Genomic DNA, 26,725 nt, shown 5'->3' on the forward strand with positions numbered 1-26,725 from the left:
CCTTCTGTGTGACTAAATTTGCTCAAAACTGTAACTTTTATCAATAGACAAACCTTAGCGATTATTACACTTTATTCACTGGAATGATGCCCATAAACCTATACTGGAGGCAAAGTAAGTTCTTTTAAATGTCACTTCTCTAAGATGTTCTCTGCTTTCAATATAAATCTATAATACACGACTTTCCAATGAATGAAATATAATCAACATTCAAATGTTACAAGTCTATGAGGCCAATAAATCAAATGCATGTTAGAATGTCAGCAAGAAATTTGAATATCAATTCAAATGAACAAGACCAATCTTCAAGTTTTCTAAAGAATTCTGCAAAATATTCACATTGCAGAATCAAGAAAAAGTTGTGTGTGAGCTATTTTGAGCAACTAAAGTAACATAACATCCTTACCTTTAAAACATGGAAGCCAACAATACATTTAGGTCTGATTAACACTTGATGAATCATTGAGTAGACGTCACAATTTTCTCGCTCTTGAATTCTTTGCTGATTGTGCTTTGTTAAAGTCAATATTATCTGAAGTCCTAAAGACTGTGTTTCCTCACAGCTGCTGATCTCAACAATCTGAAACAATTAAATATTTAAACAGAGTATTAATTTACCATGATGAAAGTAATCATCAAACTCAAAATAATTACGGTTCGGAAGTATAAATAACACAAAGCATTTACAATTAAAGGGACATTCCAGTCAAAATGTATATGCACATAGATTAATTACATCTTTGAATAGAAACATATTTGCACTATACATGTTTTAGCAAAAATGATTGTAGCAAAAGTTATCACTGTTTTAGTGTTAAAGGGATACTAAACCCAATTTTTTTATTTCATGATTCAGATAGAGCATGAGATTTTAAGCACCTTTCTAATTTACTCCTATTATCAATTTTTCTTTGTTCTCATGCTATCTTGATTTGAAAAAGCAGTACTGTAAGCTTTGGAGTCAGACCATTTTTTGTTCAGCACATGGGTAGCACTTGCTGATTTGTGGCTAAATGTAGCAAACCAATCAGCAGCTCTACCAAGGTGCTGAACTAAAAAATGGGCCGGCTCCTAACCTTTTATTACTGCTTTTTCAAATCAAGATAACATGAGAACAAAGAAAAATTGATAATAGAAGTAAATTAGAAAGTTGCTTAAAATTGCATGCTCTATCTGAATCATGAAAGAAAAAATGAGGGGTTAGTATCCCTTTAACATATTTCTCTGCAAGTGAAGCATAGCTAGATATTTTCAGTGCACCAGCATTTTAAATACTGCAGCTGCTCAGAGCACCAGTGGGTCTTGTATCATGTCAGCAATTAACAAATTGAGTCATTACCAGATGGTGCAATCACTTTAGACTTTGAGCAAGTACTGTGTTTAAAATTCTGATGCACGGTGCATACTTACTGTTACGGTACCAACAGGATACCAAGGGTTAGTACCAGGGAACAACGTCCTGCATAGGGAATCAGAAATTCACAAACCAGCTAGTTTTCAGGTTTAAACAGAATGTCATTTATTAAAGGCTATGCCTAGTATTTATGCAGGTCTGACCCCCCCCCCCAGATGGAGGTTGAAAGACTGTTGTACATTACATGGAGGGAACAAGCCCTTTGACATGATACAATAGAATTATATTACTTAAACACTTCAACCACAAGACACTCTTGGCTCTTCTTATCACTTAGGCGTTTTCTCTCTGAGGGTGATCAAACAATGGAATTCTTATCACTAACTAAATTATGGTTGGAGCCAGCAACTTGTGTTTAGAAAATAGTTTCTTAAAGCTAAACACAGTTAACTCCTTCAGTCCTGACAGAAGGGTCTGTCACATAGCTCCCCCCTTGTGGAACACTCCGGCAGACCCGGCTTGACCCTTTTGCGGGTCAACCTGGGGATGACCGGACTAGGAGGTGGTAGGCATGTCAGTTTGCTGGGACAATCCATCTGTATTCCCGTTATGAGAGAGAATTCCTGTCCATACAAACAAGGGTTCAAATTCCTCAGTGCCCAGACCAGGGCCAAACAGTCCTTCAAAATCCCATCAGCTTCTTTACGAGTTTTCTGTACCTGCTCTTTATAGGTATCCACAATCCCTTCATACTGACATAGGGTGCCCTTGAGTTGCTGCACCTCACTATGAGCCAGCGTCAGCTTCTCCTCAAGTGTCGCTAAGTTTGTCTTTAAGGTTTCATGTCCCACTCTCAAGCTGGTGTTTTCTGCAGTCTGTCGGTGCAGCTTGTCTAGCAGAGATTCACGTTCTAAACATGCTTTTTCCTCTGCGCTCCTCTTCTCCTTCATCAGCGCATTGTAACGGGACCTCCACATATCAATAGCGGATAGAGATTTACTGAGCTCAGCGTCCTGGGGCTTAGCAGCAGGTGGGTCAGTCTCTGCTGCACGGATCTGGGCACGGGTAGTCACAGGGTTAACATCAGCGGGACCCATAGGAGCGTAGGCAGAAACAAGGGGGGCCAAGTCATTTCCAAGAAGCAGGTAAGTCCTTCTTGACCCCCACATTCACAGGTCTAGCGCCCACTCCCCAATCCAAATGTACCCTGGCAACAGGTAGGCTGAACACATCGCCCCCTGCTACCCTCACAGCCACAGTGTCTCCAGTGTACTGTTTCTCAGACACCAAGTTCTTTTGAAGCAAGGTCATGGTAGCACCAGTATCCCGTAGACCACTGACCTTCTTCCCAGTTGCCGGTTATTCCGGTGGGCAGCTTGCACAAGGTCTGCCTCATGTAGGATGCTCCAGCATTCTTGCGCCTCTACGTAGCGGGCCGCAGGCTGAGGATTACGTGGGATTCCGCCGGCGGGTCTTCTCCAGGACTGCGCTTGGTTCACTGCGTTTAGGGGACACTCTGGTCTTTTGTGCCCTAGTTGCTTACATCTAAAGCACCGAATAGGTTGTGAGTAGCACCGCGAATTGAACAGGGCTCTCTGAGGGTAGTTCGTGGCCGGAGGCCGTGTGGTATAGCGGTGCGCCGGGGTTTGGTAACTGGCAGCTGCTGGGGTGACTGGGGGTCTGTACTCCACTCTAGCAGGGGGCTTAGTGGTAGCAGTGTCCAGTTTGCGGGCATCCGTATATTCATCTGCCAAGCGAGCCGCTTCCTGCAGGGTGGAGGGTTTACGGTCCCGAACCCACTCTCGAACTCCTGCGGGTAACTTATCGAAGCAATGTTCCAACAGGAATAGCTGCAGCACCTCTTCCCCAGATATAGCTTGGCACCCCGCTATCCAGTGAGCTGCTGTGCGGTGCACCTTACATGCCCACTCAAGGTAGGAATCTCCAGCTAATTTAACAGTGTCTCTGAACCGCCTCCGGTATGCCTCCGGTGTAACCGCATACCTGGAGAGCAGAGCCTCTTTTATAGTATTATAATCCCCGACTTCCTCATCTGGAATGGCCCGAAAAGCCTCACTGGCCCGGCCGGATAATTTTCCAGATAATATCGTGACCCAGTCCTCTGCGGGTACCTTGTGTAGTGCACATTGCCTCTCAAAATCCGCAAGGTACCCATCAATCTCTCCTTCTGTTTCCAGGAAGTTTTTAAAAGCTGCAAAATTTACTTTTCTCTTTTCCATCTTAGTCAGTATTGTAATAATCCCCCTCTTCCTGAGGTTACTGGCTTGTGTAGTTGCTCTTCTGGGCGATAAGGTTCATTCCGTCGCTTGCCACCAATTGTTACGGTACCAACAGGATACCAAGGGTTAGTACCAGGGAACAACGTCCTGCATAGGGAATCAGCAATTCACAAACCAGCCAGTTTTCAGGTTTAAACAGAATGTCATTTATTAAAGGCTATGCCTAGTATTTATGCAGGTCTGACCCCCCCCCCCCCCCCAGATGGGGGTTGAAAGACTGTTGTACATTACATGGAGGGAACAAGCCCTTTGACATGATACAATAGAATTATATTACTTAAACACTTCAACCACAAGACACTCTTGGCTCTTCTTATCACTTAAGGAGCCAGCAACTTGTGTTTAGAAAATAGTTTCTTAAAGCTAAACACAGTTAACTCCTTCAGTCCTGACAGAAGGGTCTGTCACACTTACATAAACATTTGAAACAGCCATAGCTTTTATTAGAAGCATTTTTGCTAATACATGTCTATGGATAAGGCGTCCATTGCCGAAACGAGTAAGACATGTTCATCCTGTTGATCCTTTGATGATTTTAATGTTTTACTTGTTTTTCCATGATTGAATAAATATCAATTTGTAACAGTGTCTTGAGGCTCGCTGGGTTTCACTAACTTTTTGATGAGTTTACTTACTACCCGGCTCGAGCTTTGGCACTTTGGATATTGAGCAGTGATTTTTGATTGACATCTTACTAGGTAGGTAAGATTCCTTACCCGTTGGCCAATCAGATAGCGAGGAGGAACTGGGAGAGAACGGCGTTTGTTACACTCCTCGAACACTGCTAGGAGGCGGTTGCAGAGAGACTGGCTCAAGGCCAAGAGCTGAGCACTACTACATAGAAGCGGAGGTCCAGATCGGTAGTCCTGCTTGTTTGTGGATATATACGGAATCAGACCAGAGAGTAATCCTCTAGGTGCAAGTATCTATGGTGAGTTGAGCGGTGGTTGTAAAGAAGGGTGAGTCTTACCTTCCGTTACTTTGGGACTTACATTGTATCCTTTATATATCACACGCCTAGAGCCACACATAGGGAAGGAGTTCTATGATTGGATTGATATGTATATTATAAAAATGTTTTTATTCAAAACTGAAATGCATCCGTGTGGACTGCAATTTTGGCTGGAATGTCCCTTTAAGAGTGCAGTCATTCTTCACATCAGAATAAATAAAAAGCAATAATAAAAGTTTACCATAACGTTCAATGGCCATTTTAGGCACATAGTATACAGCTTTGTAAACAAGCTCCATTAACAACATTAAGAAACCTAACATGAATTAGGCTCCCTTCTACATCTTCCATTTGATTAAAATAGGAAGCTGTGAAGCCCCTTTTTATTTTTTATTTTCCGTCTTGTATATAAAAAGTGTGCTACTGTTTCATACAGTGTCATATGGTTGTCAAAAAATCTGGACCAACTACCCTTAACACAGACACCAAGATATAGAACGGCTGGAGTTTATGTAATAGTTTGCAAGCCACTCATTTACCTTTATTTTGCTATTTGAACTACTTTCCCGCTGTATATTGAAGAATATTGTATATTGTAGAAAAGCTATGTGAGCAAGGGACAGTAGCATTAAGAAATCTCCCAGTGGAGGTAGGAGATTTTGTACAGTATATGAAATAGCTGTTTGTGCTCATTCAAACCCACCACCATAATTAGCGTTTCAATATGTAACATAAATAACACTATTAGCATTGTTATGGGCATGTCCTTGAGAACAATAGGTGATGGGTTTATGAGCAAAACCAACTATTTCAAATATAAAAATAAAAATGAAGGCACAATTTCCCATACATTTAATACTCTGCAGCAAGCAATTTGGAACACATTAAAGGGATACTAACCCCTCATTTTTTCTTTCATGATTCAGATAGAGCATGCAATTTTAAGCAACTTTCTAATTTACTTCTATTATCAATTTTTCTTTGTTCTCATGTTATCTTGATTTGAAAAAGCAGTAATAAAAGGTTAGGAGCCGGCCCATTTTTTAGTTCAGCACCTTGGTAGAGCTGCTGATTGGTTTGCTACATTTAGCCACAAATCAGCAAGTGCTACCCATGTGCTGAACAAAAAATGGTCTGACTCCAAAGCTTACAGTACTGCTTTTTCAAATCAAGATAGCATGAGAACAAAGAAAAATTGATAATAGGAGTAAATTAGAAAGGTGCTTAAAATCTCATGCTCTATCTGAATCATGAAATAAAAAAATTGGGTTTAGTATCCCTTTAAGAGGAAACACCTTATATAGTACATTGTTCCTTTAACTGTCTACTGCAAACTCATTTTACCCCAGGGAACAAGAAAAGTAATCTAGCTCTTGAGCAGTAAAACATTTGAATGCTTAGAAAACAGAGACTTTGAGGTTATATAAGAATCAAATGCATCATCTAGTCTATACATTGGTATATAAAAAAAAGTTAAGACCTTTTCAATACTCATTTGTCTTGTATTTCAAAATGACCTTACAAGTATTTAAAGGGACAAGGTGAAACCCAAATTTTTTTCCTTGAAGATTTAAAAAAAGCATGTGATTTTAAACAGGTTTTCAATGTACTTCTTTTATCTAATTTGCTGCCTTCTCTTGATATCCTTTGTTGAAAACCAAATCTAAATAGGCTCAGTAGCTGCTGATTAGTGACTACACATAGATGCCTTGTGTGATTGGCACACCCATGTGCATTGCTATTTTTTTCAACAAAGGATATCTAAAGAATGAAGCAAATTAAAGGACCACTAAATGCAGTAGAATTGCATAATTAACAAGTACATACTAAAAAGACAATGCAACAATACCTACTCTGAATTTCAAATAATTAGTAGGTTTTTATTCTGGCAAGTTTATTTTTTCTACCATTGTCTGGACCCTTTTATCATGTGATAGACATCAGCCAATCACAGACTAGTATACGTATACCCTGTGAGCTTGTTCACATGCTCAGTAAGATCTTGTTCCCCAGAAAGTGTGGATATAAAAAGACTGTGCAAAAATTGATAATGGAAGTAAATTGGAAAGTGTCTTAAAACTACATGCTCTTTCTGAATTATAAAATGTTATTTTGACTTGAATGTCCCTTTAAATAAGTAAATTGGAATGTTGTTTATAATTGTATTCTCTATCTGAAGCATGAAAGAAAAAATGTGGGTTTCATGTCCCTTTAAACTGTCCTAATGCAGAAAAATAATAATAATAAGGGATATTTTGAGAAATTCAAGAGCATTACAACCCCCCCCCCAAAATGTTTTTCCCCACTTATGATTTACACTGCAAGAGAAGTTTTATATAGCATGAAACACTCAACAGATTTTTCTATAGGTAAATTAAAGAGACATGAGACTCAAATGTTTCCAGTTAACTTCTATTCTCTTTATATCGTTTGTTGAAAAGCATATCTATATATGCTCAGTAGCTGCTTATTGGTGGCTGCACATACATGCCTCGCGTGATTGGCTCACCCATGTGCATATATATTCCTTCAACAAAGGATATCTTAAGAATGAAGCAAATTAGATCATAGAAGTGCAATGGAATTTTGTTTAAAATTGTATTCTCTATCTGAGTCATGAAAAAAAAAATGGGTTTCATGTCCCTTTAAATTCTTAAGGCTCTACATGGGGAAAGTGTGCATTTTTGCCTTTGTTTGCCCTTACAAATTATTGCACTTGTTGGGTTTTAAATTTAGATTTAAGCAACTGGAAATCTAAACTTGAATTTAATTAATACATTTTTGCATTCACACAAAACACCACACATATAAATATTCTAAACAAAAATGTAATAATTAAAACCTACATTTCAGAATAGCTAAACAATATTTCACTAGAATAACTATTTCTTACCCTTGCAAAAAGAAAGACAAATGTTCCAATTCCACCAATTTCATGTAGAATGCTTTGAGTATTTTTCAAGAAAGATGGCTGCAACATTTTCAGTGCTTGGGTATCCAGAGTATTGCTGATGACATCTTTTGTACTGAATGGTCTTTGGGATGGCGCGGTTTTCGTACTTCCTTTAATCCTAATTACTGGTTCATAGATGGTGTACTGAGCTGGACTACACGTGTCGTACACAACAGCAAGATTTTCCTAAAGTTATCAATACATTTTAAAATGAATTACAGGAGCTGTTATAAATGGATGATCAATTTCACTAAAGAATCTTTAGTCTACCTATTCACAATTACAATAAAAAAAACAAAAAAAAAACTGTATACCAAACACTGGCTTTCAAATTAAATTTAAGTACCTCAGTATACAAATGCACATAGATCCAAACAAAATATATTCATTAAACATAGGTAAAACAGAATTTATGCTTACCTGATAAATTACTTTCTCCAACGGTGTGTCCGGTCCACGGCGTCATCCTTACTTGTGGGATATTCTCCTCCCCAACAGGAAATGGCAAAGAGCCCAGCAAAGCTGGTCACATGATCCCTCCTAGGCTCCGCCTACCCCAGTCATTCGACCGACGGACAGGAGGAAATATATATAGGAGAAACCATATGGTAACGTGGTGACTGTAGTTAGAGAAAATAATTCATCAGACCTGATTAAAAAACCAGGGCGGGCCGTGGACCGGACACACCGTTGGAGAAAGTAATTTATCAGGTAAGCATAAATTCTGTTTTCTCCAACATAGGTGTGTCTGGTCCACGGCGTCATCCTTACTTGTGGGAACCAATACCAAAGCTTTAGGACACGGATGAAGGGAGGGAGCAAATCAGGTCACCTAAACGGAAGGCACCACGGCTTGCAAAACCTTTCTCCCAAAAATAGCCTCCGAAGAAGCAAAAGTATAAAATTTGTAAAATTTGGCAAAAGAGTGCAGTGAAGACCAAGTCGCTGCCTTACATATCTGGTCAACAGGAGCCTCATTCTTGAAGGCCCATGTGGAAGCCACAGCCCTAGTGGAGTGAGCTGTGATACTTTCAGGAGGCTGCCGTCCGGCAGTCTCAAAAGCCAATCTGATAATGATTTTAAGCCAAAAGGAAAGAGAGGTAGAAGTTGCTTTTTTACCTCTCCTTTTACCAGAAAAAACAACAAACAAAGAAGATGTTTGTCTGAAATCTCAGTAGCCTCTAAATAGAATTTTAGAGCACGGACTACGTCCAAATTGTGTAACAAACGTTCCTTCTTTGAAACTGGATTCGGACACAAAGAAGGTACAACTATCACTAACACACCAAATGAACAGTGGCACCACTCGGGCTTTTCCTCTGGTAATATATATGTGTATGTATAGAAAATTCTATGTTATTCAACCTTAGATTGTTAGGAGGAAATGGTGCTTGTGCATAAATATTAATCCAAACACAACAGAAACTGGATATATAGGATACCACAGTTCCCAAAGTATGCACTTCTAGCACTCTGGGCCCTGAACTAAAGGACGGAATACCCCAAACAGGATTGTTAAAATATAACCTTTATTATAAAAATTAAAAAACCTAGATAGGTTATTACACAAACAATTTAAAATACACTCCAGTACCCAGATCAGTGTAATAAATGTTAGGTCTGATCACTGTAAATAATGATTAGGCCTGTATAGTATCACAGTGATAAGTGATCTGAAATGTGACCAATAATACTCGCTAGTTTATATTTGTTCACTAGCTTGCTGCAAGCAAGCCAGGACTAAATTCGTAGTCAGGGTAAATAATGATCTGAGAACTAATATCGATATATTGCCAATATTATTAGATCATGATATTTATTTATCATTCATTCAAGGATTGTGTCCATTTATTGGAAGAAGTCTGAATTCGACCTCAACTGTGTGTACGGTAATATAATTCGTTAATCAATCAGGCTAGTGCCACGAAAATCACAAGGTTTATTTAAGCTAACATTCCAACCATTATTGCCATTATTTGGCATATGAATTCAATTCTAGTTTCAGTTATAGGATTAAGCTGAATTAGACGTAATATGAGCTGTATTCTATTAGTATCTAACAGCTTATTAGTACAGCTTATATTTCAAGTATTAGGGATATTAACAGGTTTACTGGGTTCTTGTACTTAGGTTGATAAAGAAGTTGTGGTTATACTGTAGACTAAATCAGGCGCAGCCCAGGTTAACAGTAAGGTTACTGATATTAAGTGAGTTCTCTTCTACTTCCATTAATATAAGGGTAAAATACTCATATATTTAATAGCTGGTTACTTCTATCACAGTTATAGCTACTCAGTTATTACTATCTAACATCACCCAAGTGGTGTATAAGTAGGTATTGCTGACTATACGGCGCTATACGCCGTCTGATATTCAGTATCAGTAATTATTGAATTCTATCTGGCTAGGCCCCGATTCAAAAGTTAGTTTAGTAATAATATGTTCAATGGCACTTCTTGTGTGGTTGGTACAATTTAAACTAAGTCTGGCACACCCCGGAATGGATTTCCAATTAGTCGTTCACACAGAATCAGTATTACAAGTGCTGTTGGTCTCCCGCAGTTAAGCACTCATTCAGTCATTCTTACATTCATTAAACATATTTATGGATATATGTAAGAACTATGTTAACGGTTAGGCTAAGTCTGGCACAACCCCGGCTGGATATTGATTAATATTACCAGTTAAATACTGTAGTTAATGGTCCAAACATACGTTAATACAGCAAGTGCTGTGCTTCACAGTCTATTGAACGTTCATACATCAGTTCTACAGTTGGATAGACAATATTATTGAATGAATTCTGTTAATAGTTCAATTGATTAGATACAGGCTGAGCTATATAAGAGTTAGATGCTCGAATGTCATCAAGTAAGTTATTCCCTGCTTTCATTAATATGAGGGTATAATACTCCTGTGGTCAATAGCTGGTTAACTCTGTTACCATTATAGCTTCACAGTTTGTACTGTCTAACAGAGCCCAAGTACTGTGTAAATAGGTATCGCTCACTTTATGGCACTCTGCGCCGTCTGATCTTCAATATCTATAATTATTACAATAAATCTGGCACAACCCAGACTATAGATTAATTTTGGTAATAATCTTTTCGATAGCACTGCTTATATTGTTGGTAAAAAATTAATTAAACTATGTCTGGCACAACCCAGATCGAATTTCTAATTAATCGTTCACAGAGAATCAGTGTGACAAGTGCTGCAGATCTCCCGCAATTTAACACTCATTCAGTCATTCTTACATTAGTCAGACATATTTGTTGATATGTATACGAACTATGTTAACGGTTAGGCTAAGTCTGGCACAACCCAGGCTGTGTGATTTTTAATATTATCAGTTAAACACTGTAGTAAGTGATCCCAAGTGACTTAGTACAGCTGGTGCTGTGCTTCTCAGACTATTCAACATTCATACATGAGTTCTACAGTTGGTCAAACAATATTTTTAAATGAATTTCTGTGAACGATTAATTAGACATTCGATCTGGGTTGTGCCAGACATAGTTTAATTAATTTTTTACCAACAATATAAGCAGTGCTATCGAAAAGATTATTACCAAAATTAATCTATAGTCTGGGTTGTGCCAGATTTATTGTAATAATTATAGATATTGAAGATCAGACGGCGCAGAGTGCCATAAAGTGAGCGATACCTATTTACACAGTACTTGGGCTCTGTTAGACAGTACAAACTGTGAAGCTATAATGGTAACAGAGTTAACCAGCTATTGACCACAGGAGTATTATACCCTCATATTAATGAAAGCAGGGAATAACTTACTTGATGACATTCGAGCATCTAACTCTTATATAGCTCAGCCTGTATCTAATCAATTGAACTATTAACAGAATTCATTCAATAATATTGTCTATCCAACTGTAGAACTGATGTATGAACGTTCAATAGACTGTGAAGCACAGCACTTGCTGTATTAACGTATGTTTGGACCATTAACTACAGTATTTAACTGGTAATATTAATCAATATCCAGCCGGGGTTGTGCCAGACTTAGCCTAACCGTTAACATAGTTCTTACATATATCCATAAATATGTTTAATGAATGTAAGAATGACTGAATGAGTGCTTAACTGCGGGAGACCAACAGCACTTGTAATACTGATTCTGTGTGAACGACTAATTGGAAATCCATTCCGGGGTGTGCCAGACTTAGTTTAAATTGTACCAACCACACAAGAAGTGCCATTGAACATATTATTACTAAACTAACTTTTGAATCGGGGCCTAGCCAGATAGAATTCAATAGTTACTGATACTGAATATCAGACGGCGTATAGCGCCGTATAGTCAGCAATACCTACTTATACACCACTTGGGTGATGTTAGATAGTAATAACTGAGTAGCTATAACTGTGATAGAAGTAACCAGCTATTAAATATATGAGTATTTTACCCTTATATTAATGGAAGTAGAAGAGAACTCACTTAATATCAGTAACCTTACTGTTAACCTGGGCTGCGCCTGATTTAGTCTACAGTATAACCACAACTTCTTTATCAACCTAAGTACAAGAACCCAGTAAACCTGTTAATATCCCTAATACTTGAAATATAAGCTGTACTAATAAGCTGTTAGATACTAATAGAATACAGCTCATATTACGTCTAATTCAGCTTAATCCTATAACTGAAACTAGAATTGAATTCATATGCCAAATAATGGCAATAATGGTTGGAATGTTAGCTTAAATAAACCTTGTGATTTTCGTGGCACTAGCCTGATTGATTAACGAATTATATTACCGTACACACAGTTGAGGTCGAATTCAGACTTCTTCCAATAAATGGACACAATCCTTGAATGAATGATAAATAAATATCATGATCTAATAATATTGGCAATATATCGATATTAGTTCTCAGATCATTATTTACCCTGACTACGAATTTAGTCCTGGCTTGCTTGCAGCAAGCTAGTGAACAAATATAAACTAGCGAGTATTATTGGTCACATTTCAGATCACTTATCACTGTGATACTATACAGGCCTAATCATTATTTACAGTGATCAGACCTAACATTTATTACACTGATCTGGGTACTGGAGTGTATTTTAAATTGTTTGTGTAATAACCTATCTAGGTTTTTTAATTTTTATAATAAAGGTTATATTTTAACAATCCTGTTTGGGGTATTCCGTCCTTTAGTTCAGGGCCCAGAGTGCTAGAAGTGCATACTTTGGGAACTGTGGTATCCTATATATCCAGTTTCTGTTGTGTTTGGAAGGTACAACTATCTCCTGGTTAATATTTTTGTTGGAAACAACCTTCGGAAGAAAACCAGGCTCAGTACGCAAAACCACCTTATCTGCATGGACCAGATAGGGCGGAGAACACTGCAGAGCAGATAACTCAGAAACTCTTCTAGCGGAAGAAATTGCAACCAAAAACAAAACTTTCCAAGATAATAACTTAATATCTACGGAATGTAAGGGTTCAAACGGAACCCCTTGAAGAACTGAAAGAACTAGATTAAGACTCCAGGGAGGAGTCAAAGGTCTGTAAACAGGCTTGATTCTAACCAGAGCCTGAACAAACGCTTAAACGTCTGGCACAGCTGCCAGCCTTTTGTGAAGTAAAACAGATAAAGCAGAGATCTGTCCCTTCAGAGAACTTGCAGATAATCCTTTCTCCAAACCTTCTTGTAGAAAGGAAAGAATCTTAGGAATTTTTATCTTGTTCCATGGGAATCCTTTAGATTCACACCAACAGATATATTTTTTCCATATTTTATGGTAAATTTTTCTAGTTACAGGCTTTCTAGCCTGAATAAGAGTATCTATTACAGAATCTGAAAACCCACGCTTTGATAAAATCAAGCGTTCAATCTCCAAGCAGTCAGTTGGAGGGAAACCAGATTCGGATGTTCGAATGGACCCTGAACAAGAAGGTCCTGTCTCAAAGGTAGCTTCCATGGTGGAGCCGATGACATATTCACCAGGTCTGCATACCAAGTCCTGCGTGGCCACGCAGGAACTATCAAGATCACCGAAGCCCTCTCCTGATTGATCCTGGCTACCAGCCTGGGAATGAGAGGAAACGGTGGGAATACATAAGCTAGGTTGAAGATCCAAGGTGCTACTATTGTATCCACTAGAGTCGCCTTGTGATCCCTGGATTTGGACCCGTAACAAGGGACCTTGAAGTTCTGACGAGAGGCCATCAGATCCATGTCTGGAATGCCCCATAACTGAGTTATTTGGGCAAAGATTTCCGGATGGAGTTCCCACTCCCCCGGATGCTCCTCCATCGCCAGGGAACTCCTTGTTCCCCCCAGATGGTTGATATATGCAACAGTCGTCATGTTGTCTGATTGACACCTTATGAATTTGGCCTTTGCTAGTCGAGGCCAAGCCTTGAGAGCATTGAATATCGCTCTCAGTTCCAGAATGTTTATCGGGAGAAGAGAATCTTCCCGAGACCATAGACCCTGAGCTCTCAGGGGTTCCCAGACCGTGCCCCAGCCCACCAGACTGGCGTCGGTCGTGACAATGACCCACTCTGGTCTGCGGAAGCTCATTCCCTGTGACAGGTTGTCCAGGGTCAGCCACCAACGGAGTGAATCTCTGGTCCTTTGATCTACTTGGATCGTCGGAGACAAGTCTGTATAATCCCCATTCCACTGTCTGAGCATGCACAGTTGTAATGGTCTTAGATGATTTCGTGCAAAAGGAACTATGTCCATTGCCGCAACCATCAAACCTATTACTTCCATGCACTGCGCTATGGAAGGAAGAAGAACAGAATGAAGTACCTGACAAGAGCTTAGAAGTTTTGATTTTCTGGCCTCTGTCAGAAAAATCTTCATTTCTAAGGAAACTATTATTGTTCCCAAGAAGGGAACTCTTGTTGACGGGGACAGAGAACTTTTTTCTATGTTCACTTTCCACCTGTGAGATCTGAGAAAGGCTAGGACAATGTCCGTATGAGCCCTTGCTTTTGACAGAGACGACACTTGAATCAGGATGTCGTCCAAGTAAGGTACTACTGCAATGCCCCTTGGTCTTAGCACCGCTAGAAGGGACCCTAGTACCTTTGTGAAAATCCTTGGAGCAGTGGCTAATCCGAATGGAAGTGCCACAAACTGGTAATACTTGTCCAGAAAGGCGAACCTTAGGAACCGAAGATGTTCCTTGTGGATAGGAATATGTAGGTACGCATCCTTTAAATCCACCGTGGTCATGAATTGACCTTCCTGGATGGAAGGAAGGATCGTTCGAAAGGTTTCCATTTTGAACGATGAAACCCTTAGAAACTTGTTTAGAATCTTGAGATCTAAAATTGGTCTGAATGTTCCCTCTTTTTTGGGAACTATGAACAGGTTGGAGTAAAACCCCATCCCTTGTTCTCCTAATGGAACAGGATGAATCACTCCCATTCTTAACAGGTCTTCTACACAATGTAAGAATGCCTGTCTTTTTATTTGGTTCGAAGATAATTGAGACCTGTGGAACCTTCCCCTTGGGGGTAGTTCCCTGAATTCCAGGAGATAACCTTGAGAAACTATTTCTAGCGCCCAAGGATCCTGAACATCTCTTGCCCAAGCCTGAGCAAAGAGAGAAAGTCTGCCCCCCACCAGATCCGGTCCCGGATCGGGGGCCAACACTTCATGCTGTTTTGGTAGCAGTGGCAGGTTTCTTGGCCTGCTTACCCTTGTTCCAGCCTTGCATCGGTCTCCAGGCTGGCTTGGTTTGAGAAGTATTACCCTCTTACTTAGAGGGTGTAGAATTTGAGGCTGGTCCATTTCTGCGAAAGGGACGAAAATTTGGCTTATTTTTAGCCTTAAAAGACCTATCCTGAGGAAGGGCGTGGCCCTTTCCCCCAGTGATGTCTGAAATAATCTCTTTCAAGACAGGGCCAAACAGTGTTTTACCCTTGAAAGGGATGTTAAGCAATTTGGTCTTGGAGGACACATCCGCTGACCAAGACTTTAGCCAAAGCGCTCTGCGCGCCACGATAGCAAACCCTGAATTATTCGCCGCTAATCTAGCTAATTGCAAAGCGGCATCTAAAATAAAAGAGTTAGCCAATTTAAGTGCTTGAACTCTGTCCATAACCTCCTCATACGAAGATTCTTTATTGAGCGACTTTTCTAGTTCTTCGAACCAGAAACATGCAGCTGTAGTGACAGGAACAATGCATGAAATTGGTTGTAGAAGGTAACCTTGCTGAACAAACATCTTTTTAAGCAAACCCTCTAACTTTTTATCCATAGGATCTTGAAAGCACAACTATCTTCTATAGGAATAGTAGTGCGTTTGTTTAGAGTAGAAACCGCCCCCTCGACCTTGGGGACTGTCTGCCATAAGTCCTTTCTGGGGTCGACTATAGGAAATAATTTCTTAAATATAGGGGGAGGAACAAAAGGTATGCCGGGCCTTTCCCACTCCTTATTTACTATGTCCGCCACCCGCTTGGGTATAGGAAAAGCATCAGGGGGCACCGGAACCTCTAGGAACTTGTCCATCTTACATAATTTCTCTGGAATGACCAAATTGTCACAATCATCCAGAGTAGATAATACCTCCTTAAGTAGTGCGTGGAGATGTTCTAATTTAAATTTAAATGTTACAACATCAGGTTCAGCTTGTTGAGAAATTTTCCCTGAATCTGAAATTTCTCCCTCAGACAAAACCTCCCTCCTGGCCCCTTCAGATTGGTGTGAGGGCATGTCAGAACAGTTATCATCAGCGTCCTCTTGCTCTTCAGTGTTTAAAACAGAGCAATCGCGCTTTCTCTGATAAGTAGGCATTTTGGATAAAATGTTTGCAATAGAATTATCCATTACAGCCGTTAATTGTTGCATGGTAATAAGTATTGGCGCACTAGATGTACTAGGGGCCTCTTGTGTGGGCAAAACTGGTGTAGACACAGAAGGGGATGATGCAGTACCATGCTTACTCCCCTCATTTGAGGAATCATCTTGGGCAATATCATTATCTATGGCATTATTGTCCCTACTTTGTTTGGACACTATGACACAATTATCACATATATTTAAATGGGGAGAAACCTTGGCTTTCATACATATAAAACATCGTTATCTGATGGTTCAGACATGTTAAACAGGCTTAAACTTGTCAACAAAGCACAAAAAACGTTTTACAATAAAACCGTTACTGTCACTTTAAATTTTAAACTGAACACACTTTATTACTGAATATGTGAAAAAGTATGAAGGAATTGTTCAAAATTCACCAAAATTTCACCACAGTATCTTAAAGCCTTAAAAGTATTGCACACCAAATTTGAAAGCTTTAACCCTTAAAATAACGGAACCGGAGCCGTTTTTACATTTAACCCCTATACAGTCCCAGGTATCTGCTTTGCTGAGACCCAACCAAGCCCAGAGGGGAATACGATACCAAATGATGCCTTCTATAAGCTTTTTCAGTGGTTCTTAGCTCCTCACACATGCATCTGCATGCCTTGCTTTCCAAAAACAACTGCGCATTAGTGGCGCGAAAATGAGGCTCTGCCTATGACTAGAAAAGGCCCCCAGTGAAAAAGGAGTCCAATACAGTGCCTGCCGTTTTTTTTAAAACAATCCCCAAGATTATAATAACTATTAATAGTTATAATCTGCTAAATATGCTTAGTAAAGTAATCGTTTTAGCCCAGAAAAATGTCTACCAGTTTTTTAAGCCCTAATGAAGCCCTTTATTCTTTTACTTAAACTAAGAAAATGGCTTACCGGTCCCCATAGGGAAAATGACAGCCTTCCAGCATTACCAAGTCTTGTTAGAAATGTGTCATACCTCAAGCAGCAAAGTCTGCCCACTGTTTCCCCCAACTGAAGTTACTTCATCTCAACAGTCCTGTGTGGAAACAGCCATCGATTTTAGTAACGGTTGCTAAAATCATCTTCCTCTTACAAACAGAAATCTTCATCTCTTTTCTGTTTCAGAGTAAATAGTACATACCAGCACTATTTTAAAATAACAAACACTTGATTGAAGGATAAAAACTACATTTAAACACCAAAAAACTCTTAGCCATCTCCGTGGAGATGTTGCCTGTGCAACGGCAAAGAGAATGACTGGGGTAGGCGGAGCCTAGGAGGGACTATATGGCCAGCTTTGCTGCGCTCTTTGCCATTTCCTGTTGGGGAGGAGAATATCCCACAAGTAAGGATGACGCCGTGGACCGGACACACCTATGTTGGAGAAAACAATCTCAAAACAATCTCAAATATAAATATAAAAAATTTGCTGCAAGGATGGGATAAACTTCCCCTATCATTAACTGGTAGAATTCACCTTTTTAAAATGGTAGCCCTACACAAGATACTTTACCCTTTACAGATGCTCCGCCTACTTTTGGCGCAACAAGACGCTAAAACAATACAATCTGCTCTAGGTCAATTTATTTGGAAAAGTAAAAAACGAAGGATAGGCAGGTCTAGTTTGAACATGCCATTCATTAAAGGCGGGCTGCGCCTTCCGGACATTGTTTTGTATAACTGGGCGACGTTAACAAAATTAGAGTAGGACTGGCTGGTTGGGACTGAACATTTCACAATACCTTGTATACAATACATCTAGCCTTCTTACCCCATGCAAAACTAAACACTCTGCCTCCAGAAAATAAATCACATATACTATACAGAGATCCTTTAAGAGCCTGGGCCAAAGTATGTAAACTGTGGGGGATTCAATTCACTACCAGCAAATTCCTCCCTATTCAATGTAATTTACACTTTTTACCAGGCTCCACCACAGAAGTGTTTAAAGGTTAGCAGACAAAACATCTCACTAACATTGGTCAGCTCTTTAACCCACTAACCCTTGAAATTCATTCCTTTCAGGAGTTACAAACCACATATCAACTCCCGAACACACACAGGTTTGCGTATTTCCAGTGCAAACATTATATCACAAAGCTAAAAACAGATGGCCTTCTCAAAACGCAAACCAATAACATTGGCACACTATGGCCTAGATTTAGAGTTTGGCGGTAGCCGTGAAAACCAGCGTTAGAGGCTCCTAACGCTGGTTTTAGGCTACCGCCGGTATTTGGAGTCACTCAAAATAGGGTCTAACGCTCACTTTTCAGCCGCGACTTTTCCATACCGCAGATCCCCTTACGTCAATTGCGTATCCTATCTTTTCAATGGGATCTTCCTAACGCCGGTATTTAGAGTCGTTTCTGAAGTGAGCGTTAGAGCTCTAACGACAAAACTCCAGCCGCAGAAAAAAGTCAGTAGTTAAGAGCTTTCTGGGCTAACACCGGTTCATAAAGCTCTTAACTACTGTACCCTAAAGTACACTAACACCCATAAACTACCTATGTACCCCTAAACTGAGGTCCCCCCACATCGCTGCAACTCGATTAAATTTTTTTAACCCCTAATCTGCCGACCGCCACCTACGTTATACTTAGGCGTTCTATTGGCTGATCGGAACAGCCAATAGAATGCGAGCTCAATCTGATTGGCTGATTGGATCAGCCAATCGGATTGAACTTGATTCTGATTGGCTGATTCCATCAGCCAATCAGAATATTCCTACCTTAATTCCGATTGGCTGATAGAATCCTATCAGCCAATAGGAATTCGAGGGACGCCATCTTGGATGATGTCCCTTAAAGGAACCGTCATTCGTCGGGAGACGCCGAAAGAAGAGGATGGATCCGCGTCGGCTGCTTCAACATGGACCCGCTCCGCACCGGATGGAAGAAGATCGAAGATGCCGCTTGGATGAAGATGTTTGCCGGTCCGGATGTCCTCTTCTTGCCGGATAGGAGGAAGACTTTGGAGCCTCTTCTGGACCTCTTCAGCACCGGATGCCAGGACGGATCGGTGATACCTGTTGAGGTGAAGACAAGGTAGGAAGATCTTCAGGGGCTTAGTGTTAGGTTTATTTAAGGGGGGTTTGGGTTAGATTAGGGGTATGTGGGTGGTGGGTTGTAATGTTGGGGGGGGGGTATTGTATGTTTTTTTTTACAGGCAAAAGAGCCGATTTTCTTGGGGCATGCCCCGCAAAGGGCCCTGTTCAGGGCTGGTAAGGTAAAAGAGCTTTTAACTTTATTAATTTAGAATAGGGTAGGGCATTTTTTTATTTTGGGGGTCTTTGTTATTTTATTAGGGGGCTTAGAGTAGGTGTAATTAGTTTAAAATTGTTGTAATATTTTTCTTATGTTTGTAAATATTTTTTTATTTTTTGTAACTTAGTTCTTTTTTATTTTTTGTACTTTAGTTAGTTTATGTAATTGTAGTTATTTGTAGGAATTGTATTTAATTTATTTATTGATAGTGTAGTGTTAGGTTTAATTATAACTTAGGTTAGGATTTATTTTACAGGTAATTTTGTTATTATTTTAACTAGGTAACTATTAAATAGTTCTTAACTATTTAATAGCTATTGTACCTGGTTAAAATAATTACAAAGTTGCCTGTAAAATAAATATTAATCCTAAAATAGCTATAATATAATTATAATTTATATTGTAGCTATATTAGGATGTATTTTACAGGTAAGTATTTAGCTTTAAATAGGAATAATTTATTTAATAAGAGTTAATTAATTTCGTTAGATGTAAATTATATTTAAGTTAGGGGGGTGTTAGTGTTAGGGTTAGACTTAGCTTTAGGGGTTAATCCATTAATTATAGTAGCGGTGAGCTCCGGTCGTCAGATTAGGGGTTAATAATTGAAGTTAGGTGTCGGCGATGTTAGGGAGGGCAGATTAGGGGTTAATACTATTTATGATAGGGTTAATGAGGCGGATTAGGGGTTAATACATTTATTATAGTAGCGCTCAGGTCCGCTCGGCAGATTAGGGGTTAATAAGTGTAGGCAGGTGGAGGCGACGTTGAGGGGGGCAGATTAGGGGTTAATAAATATAATATAGGGGTCGGCGGTGTGAGGGGCAGCAGATTAGGGGTACATAGGGATAATGTAAGTTGCGGCGGTTTACGGAGCGGCAGATTAGGGGTTAATAATATAATGCAGGTGTCAGCGATAGCGGGGGCGGCAGAATAGGGGTTAATAAGTGTAAGGTTAGGGGTGTTTAGACTCGGGGTACATGTTAGAGTGTTAGGTGCAGACGTAGGAAGTGTTTCCCCATAGGAAACAATGGGGCTGCGTTAGGAGCTGAACGCTGCTTTTTTACAGGTGTTAGGTTTTTTTTCAGCTCAAACAGCCCCATTGTTTCCTATGGGGGAATCGTGCACGAGCACGTTTTTGAGGCTGGCCGCGTCCGTAAGCAACTCTGGTATCGAGAGTTGCATTTGCGGTAAAAATGCTCTACGCTCCTTTTTTGGAGCCTAACGCAGCATTTTTTCGGACTCTCGATACCAGAGTTAATTTTATGGTGCGGCCAGAAAAAAGCCCGCGTAGCGTTAACAACCCATCTACCGCCAAACTCCAAATCTAGGCCTATGTGCGTTGGCGAAACAGGGCTCATAGAAATTAGCAAATGTATATGAACTTATTCTCAAGCACCATGACACTCTTATCACTCAAAAAATATTAATGAAATGGCTCAATTATAGAACCATTAAGGTTGATCAAGAAAGGCTTACTGACAGCTTCGAAAAAGTTAGGAAACTAACTCTATCTGCAAACCTGCGAGAAACACACACCAAAATTCTACATCAAGCATACATTACTCCAGCCGTTAGGTCCAAATGGGTACCCGTGGCAAAAGACATCTGTGTCAAGTGTAGCCAAAAAAATCCTGACTGGATCCATTTGTTTTGGGATTGTCCCAAATTAAAGTGGTTTTGGAGCAAAATAACTTATTGGTTGACAAAAACAACTAAAGAACAAGTAGTATCCCTTTCAGCACAACAAATCCTGTTACTACTCCCAGAGAACACACAAAAACACAATAATTTTGTCACTATAACCATACTGATTGCAAGGCGATTGATTCTACAGAACTGGACAGATAGGAAAACTCCACCATTCCGACAATTACTCATCAAAATACATACTCAGATGCTTATAGAACAAGCAGATGTAAAGGGAAACATTGAACAAGCAGATGTAAAGGGAAGCATACCTAATATATTTGCCAGAAAATGTTAGAGAAAGAGTCCTATACCAATTTAAAAACAGCGAATACATCCTAAACGGAAACCTTAAAGGAAAATGGTGTTTATCAAACAACACAACATAAAACTAAATCAATACTACCTCAAATCAAACTGTCCCGATGAATCCGTGGTTGGTGGCCTGGGGGTACTCTGGGTAAGTATTATTTATCCCAAGCTCTCTTGGTGCGCCTTATTTTGTTTATTTATGTTATTATGTTCAGTGTGTTTGATTATGTTTATTTGGTTTAAAAAAAAAAAAAGGGAAAAAGCGAGAGGAAGGAACTTAAGCTATGGCTTCCTTACCAAACAAATACAGGACTGTAACAAAACTACTCACTGGACTTAAGATGGAATAACACCTTATCAATGTCTTGTATCCAATACGATGTAAACATTTCTCATTGCTGTATGCTCATGAGAGCTCCTTTATCATCGAATAAATAAAGTTATAAAAAAAAAAACAGTATACCCATGTTGCTAAATATCTATTTAAAGCACTAATAAAGAAAACAGAATTTATGTTTACCTGATAAATTACTTTCTCCAACGGTGTGTCCGGTCCACGGCGTCATCCTTACTTGTGGGATATTCTCTTCCCCAACAGGAAATGGCAAAGAGCCCAGCAAAGCTGGTCACATGATCCCTCCTAGGCTCCGCCTACCCCAGTCATTCGACCGACGTTAAGGAGGAATATTTGCATAGGAGAAACCATATGATACCGTGGTGACTGTAGTTAAAGAAAATAAATTATCAGACCTGATTAAAAAACCAGGGCGGGCCGTGGACCGGACACACCGTTGGAGAAAGTAATTTATCAGGTAAACATAAATTCTGTTTTCTCCAACATAGGTGTGTCCGGTCCACGGCGTCATCCTTACTTGTGGGAACCAATACCAAAGCTTTAGGACACGGATGAAGGGAGGGAGCAAATCAGGTCACCTAAATGGAAGGCACCACGGCTTGCAAAACCTTTCTCCCAAAAAATAGCCTCAGAAGAAGCAAAAGTATCAAACTTGTAAAATTTGGTAAAAGAGTGCAGTGAAGACCAAGTCGCTGCCCTACATATCTGATCAACAGAAGCCTCGTTCTTGAAGGCCCATGTGTAAGCCACAGCCCTAGTGGAATGAGCTGTGATTCTTTCAGGAGGCTGCCGTCCGGCAGTCTCGTAAACCAATCTGATGATGCTTTTAATCCAAAAAAAGAGAGAGGTAGAAGTTGCTTTTTGACCTCTCCTTTTACCAGAATAAACAACAAACAAGGAAGATGTTTGTCTAAAATCCTTTGTAGCATCTAAATAGAATTTTAGAGCGCGAACAACATCCAAATTGTGCAACAAACGTTCCTTCTTCGAAACTGGTTTCGGACACAGAGAAGGCACGACTATCTCCTGGTTAATGTTTTTGTTAGAAACAACTTTTGGAAGAAAACCAGGTTTAGTACGTAAAACCACCTTATCTGCATGGAACACCAGATAAGGAGGAGAACACTGCAGAGCAGATAATTCTGAAACTCTTCTATCAGAAGAAATTGTAACCAAAAACAAAAACTTTCCAAGATAATAACTTAATATCAACGGAATGTAAGGGTTCAAACGGAACCCCCTGAAGAACTGAAAGAACTAAGTTGAGACTCCAAGGAGGAGTCAAAGGTTTGTAAACAGGCTTGATTCTAACCAGAGCCTGAACAAAGGCTTGAACATCTGGCACAGCTGGCAGCTTTTTGTGAAGTAACACAGACAAGGCAGAAATCTGTCCCATCAAGGAACTTGCAGATAATCCTTTTTCCAATCCTTCTCGAAGGAAGGATAGAATCTTAGGAATCTTAACCTTGTCCCAAGGGAATCCTTTAGATTCACACCAACAGATATATTTTTTCCCAAATTTTGTGGTAAATTTTTCTAGTTACAGGCTTTCTGGCCTGAACAAGAGTATCAATAACAGAATCTGAGAACCCTCGCTTTGATAAGATCAAGCGTTCAATCTCCAAGCAGTCAGCTGGAGTGGGACCAGATTCGGATGTTCGAACGGACCTTGAACAAGAAGGTCTCGTCTCAAAGGTAGCTTCCATGGTGGAGCCGATGACATATTCACCAGATCTGCATACCAAGTCCTGCGTGGCCACGCAGGAGCTATCAAGATCACCGACGCCCTCTCCTGATTGATCCTGGCTACCAGCCTGGGGATGAGAGGAAACGGCGGGAATACATAAGCTAGTTTGAAGGTCCAAGGTGCTACTAGTGCATCTACTAGAGTCGCCTTGGGATCCCTGGATCTGGACCCGTAGCAAGGAACCTTGAAGTTCTGACGAGAGGCCATCAGATCCATGTCTGGAATGCCCCACAGTTGAGTGATCTGGGCAAAGATTTCCGGATGGAGTTCCCACTCCCCCGGATGCAATTTCTGACGACTCAGAAAATCCGCTTCCCAATTTTCCACTCCTGGGATGTGGATTGCAGACAGGTGGCAGGAGCGAGTCTCCGCCCATTGAATGATTTCGGTCACTTCTTCCATCGCCAGGGAACTCCTTGTTCCCCCCTGATGGTTGATGTACGCAACAGTCGTCATGTTGTCTGATTGAAAACGTATGAACTTGGCCCTCGCTAGCTGAGGCCAAGCCTTGAGAGCATTGAATATCGCTCTCAGTTCCAGAATATTTATCGGTAGAAGAGATTCTTCCCGAGACCAAAGACCCTGAGCTTTCAGGGATCCCCAGACCGCGCCCCAGCCCATCAGACTGGCGTCGGTCGTGACAATGACCCACTCTGGTCTGCGGGAGGTCACCCCTTGTGACAGGTTGTCCAGGGACAGCCACCAACGGAGTGAGTCTCTGGTCCTCTGATTTACTTGTATCTTCGGAGACAAGTCTGTATAGTCCCCATTCCACTGACTGAGCATACACAGTTGTAATTGTCTTAGATGAATGCGCGCAAAAGGAACTATGTCCATTGCCGCTACCATCAAACCTATCACTTCCATGCACTGCGCTATGGAAGGAAGAGGAACGGAATGAAGTATCCGACAAGAGTTTAGAAGTTTTGTTTTTCTGGTCTCTGTCAGAAAAATCCTCATTTCTAAGGAGTCTATTATTGTTCCCAAGAAGGGAACTCTTGTCGACGGAGATAGAGAACTCTTTTCCACGTTCACTTTCCATCCGTGAGATCTGAGAAAGGCCAGGACTATGTCCGTGTGAGCCTTTGCTTGAGGAAGGGACGACGCTTGAATCAGAATGTCGTCCAAGTAAGGTACTACAGCAATGCCCCTTGGTCTTAGCACCGCCAGAAGGGACCCTAGTACCTTTGAGAAAATCCTTGGAGCAGTGGCTAATCCGAAAGGAAGCGCCACGAACTGGTAATGCTTGTCCAGGAATGCGAACCTTAGGAACCGATGATGTTCCTTGTGGACAGGAATATGTAGATACGCATCCTTTAAATCCACCGTGGTCAAGAATTGACCTTCCTGGATGGAAGGATAGTTCGAATGGTTTCCATTTTGGACGATGGAACCTTGAGAAACTTGTTTAGGATCTTGAGATCTAAGATTGGTCTGAACGTTCCCTCTTTTTTGGGAACTACGAACAGATTGGAGTAGAACCCCATCCCTCGTTCTTTTAATGGAACAGGATGAATCACTTCCAGAAGATAACCTTGGGAGACTATTTCTAGCGCCCAAGGATCCAGAACATCTCTTGCCCAAGCCTGAGTGAAGAGAGAGAGTCTGCCCCCCACCAAATCCGGTCCCGGATCGGGGGCCCGCATCTCATGCTGTCTTGGGAGCAGTGGCAGGTTTCTTGGCCTGCTTTCCTTTGTTCCAGCCTTGCATTGGTCTCCAGGCTGGATTGGCTTGAGAAGTATTACCCTCCTAATTAGAGGACGTAGCACTTGGGGCTGGTCCGTTTCTGCGAAAGGGACGAAAATTAGGTTTATTTTTGGCCTTGAAAGACCTATTCTGAGGAAGGGCGTGGCCCTTGCCCCCAGTGATATCAGAGATAATCTCTTTCAAGTCAGGGCCAAACAGTGTTTTCCCCTTGAAAGGAATGTCAAACAATTTGTTCTTGGAAGACGCATCCGCTGACCAAGATTTTAACCAAAGCGCTCTGCGCGCCACAATAGCAAACCCAGAATTTTTCGCCGCTAACCTAGCCAATTGCAAGGTGGCGTCTAGGGTGAAAGAATTAGCCAATTTAAGAGCACGAATTCTGTCCATAATCTCCTCATAAGAAAAAGAATTACTAATAATCGCCTTTTCTAGCTCATCGAACCAGAAACACGCGGCTGTAGTGACAGGGACAATGCATGCAATTGGTTGTAGAAGGTAACCTTGCTGAACAAACATCTTTTTTAGCAAACCTTCTAATTTTTTATCCATAGGATCTTGGAAAGCACAACTATCTTCTATGGGTATAGTGGAGCGCTTGTTTAGAGTAGAAACCGCCCCCTCGACCTTGGGGACTGTCTGCCATAAGTCCTTTCTAGGGTCGACTATAGGAAACAATTTTTTAAATATGGGGGGAGGTACGAAAGGTACACCGGGCCTGTCCCATTCTTTATTAACAATGTACGCCACCCGCTTGAGTATAGGAAAAGCTTCGGGGGGCCCCGGGGCCTCTAGGAACTTGTCCATTTTACATAGTGTTTCTGGAATGACCAGATAATCACAATCATCCAAATTGGATAACACCTCCTTAAGCAGAGCGCGGAGATGTTCCAACTTAAATTTAAAAGTAATCACATCAGGTTCAGCTTGTTGAGAAATTTTTCCTGAATCTGAAATTTCTCCCTCAGACAAAACCTCCCTGGCCCCCTCAGACTGGTGTAGGGGCCCTTCAGAAACAATATCATCAGCGGCCTCATGCTCTTCAGTATTTTCTAAAACAGAGCAGTCGCGCTTTCGCTGATAAGTGGGCATATTGGCTAAAATGTTCTTGATAGAATTATCCATTACAGCCGTTAATTGTTGCATAGTAAGGAGTATTGGCGCGCTAGATGTACTAGGGGCCTCCTGTATGGGCAAAACTGGTGTAGACGAAGGAGGGGATGATGCAGTACCATGCTTACTCCCCTCACTTGAGGAATCATCTTGGGCATCATTTTTAC

General features: G+C 40.7%; 1 protein-coding gene across 2 annotated transcripts in view; it reads right to left on the reverse strand.

The window, feature by feature from the left end:
* Positions 1-26,725, reverse strand: part of LYST (lysosomal trafficking regulator) — a 606,044-nt gene that overhangs the window by 236,728 nt on the left and 342,591 nt on the right. For both annotated transcript variants that reach the window (XM_053711082.1, XM_053711081.1), the window contains exons 16-17: positions 7,500-7,745; positions 407-580 (exon numbers count right to left, since the gene is read on the reverse strand). In XM_053711082.1, coding sequence (XP_053567057.1) covers positions 407-580; positions 7,500-7,745 — 420 coding nt within the window. The remainder of the gene's footprint in view (positions 1-406; positions 581-7,499; positions 7,746-26,725) is intronic.

Source organism: Bombina bombina, chromosome 4 (assembly GCF_027579735.1).
Source record: "Bombina bombina isolate aBomBom1 chromosome 4, aBomBom1.pri, whole genome shotgun sequence".
Taxonomy (NCBI): domain Eukaryota; kingdom Metazoa; phylum Chordata; class Amphibia; order Anura; family Bombinatoridae; genus Bombina; species Bombina bombina.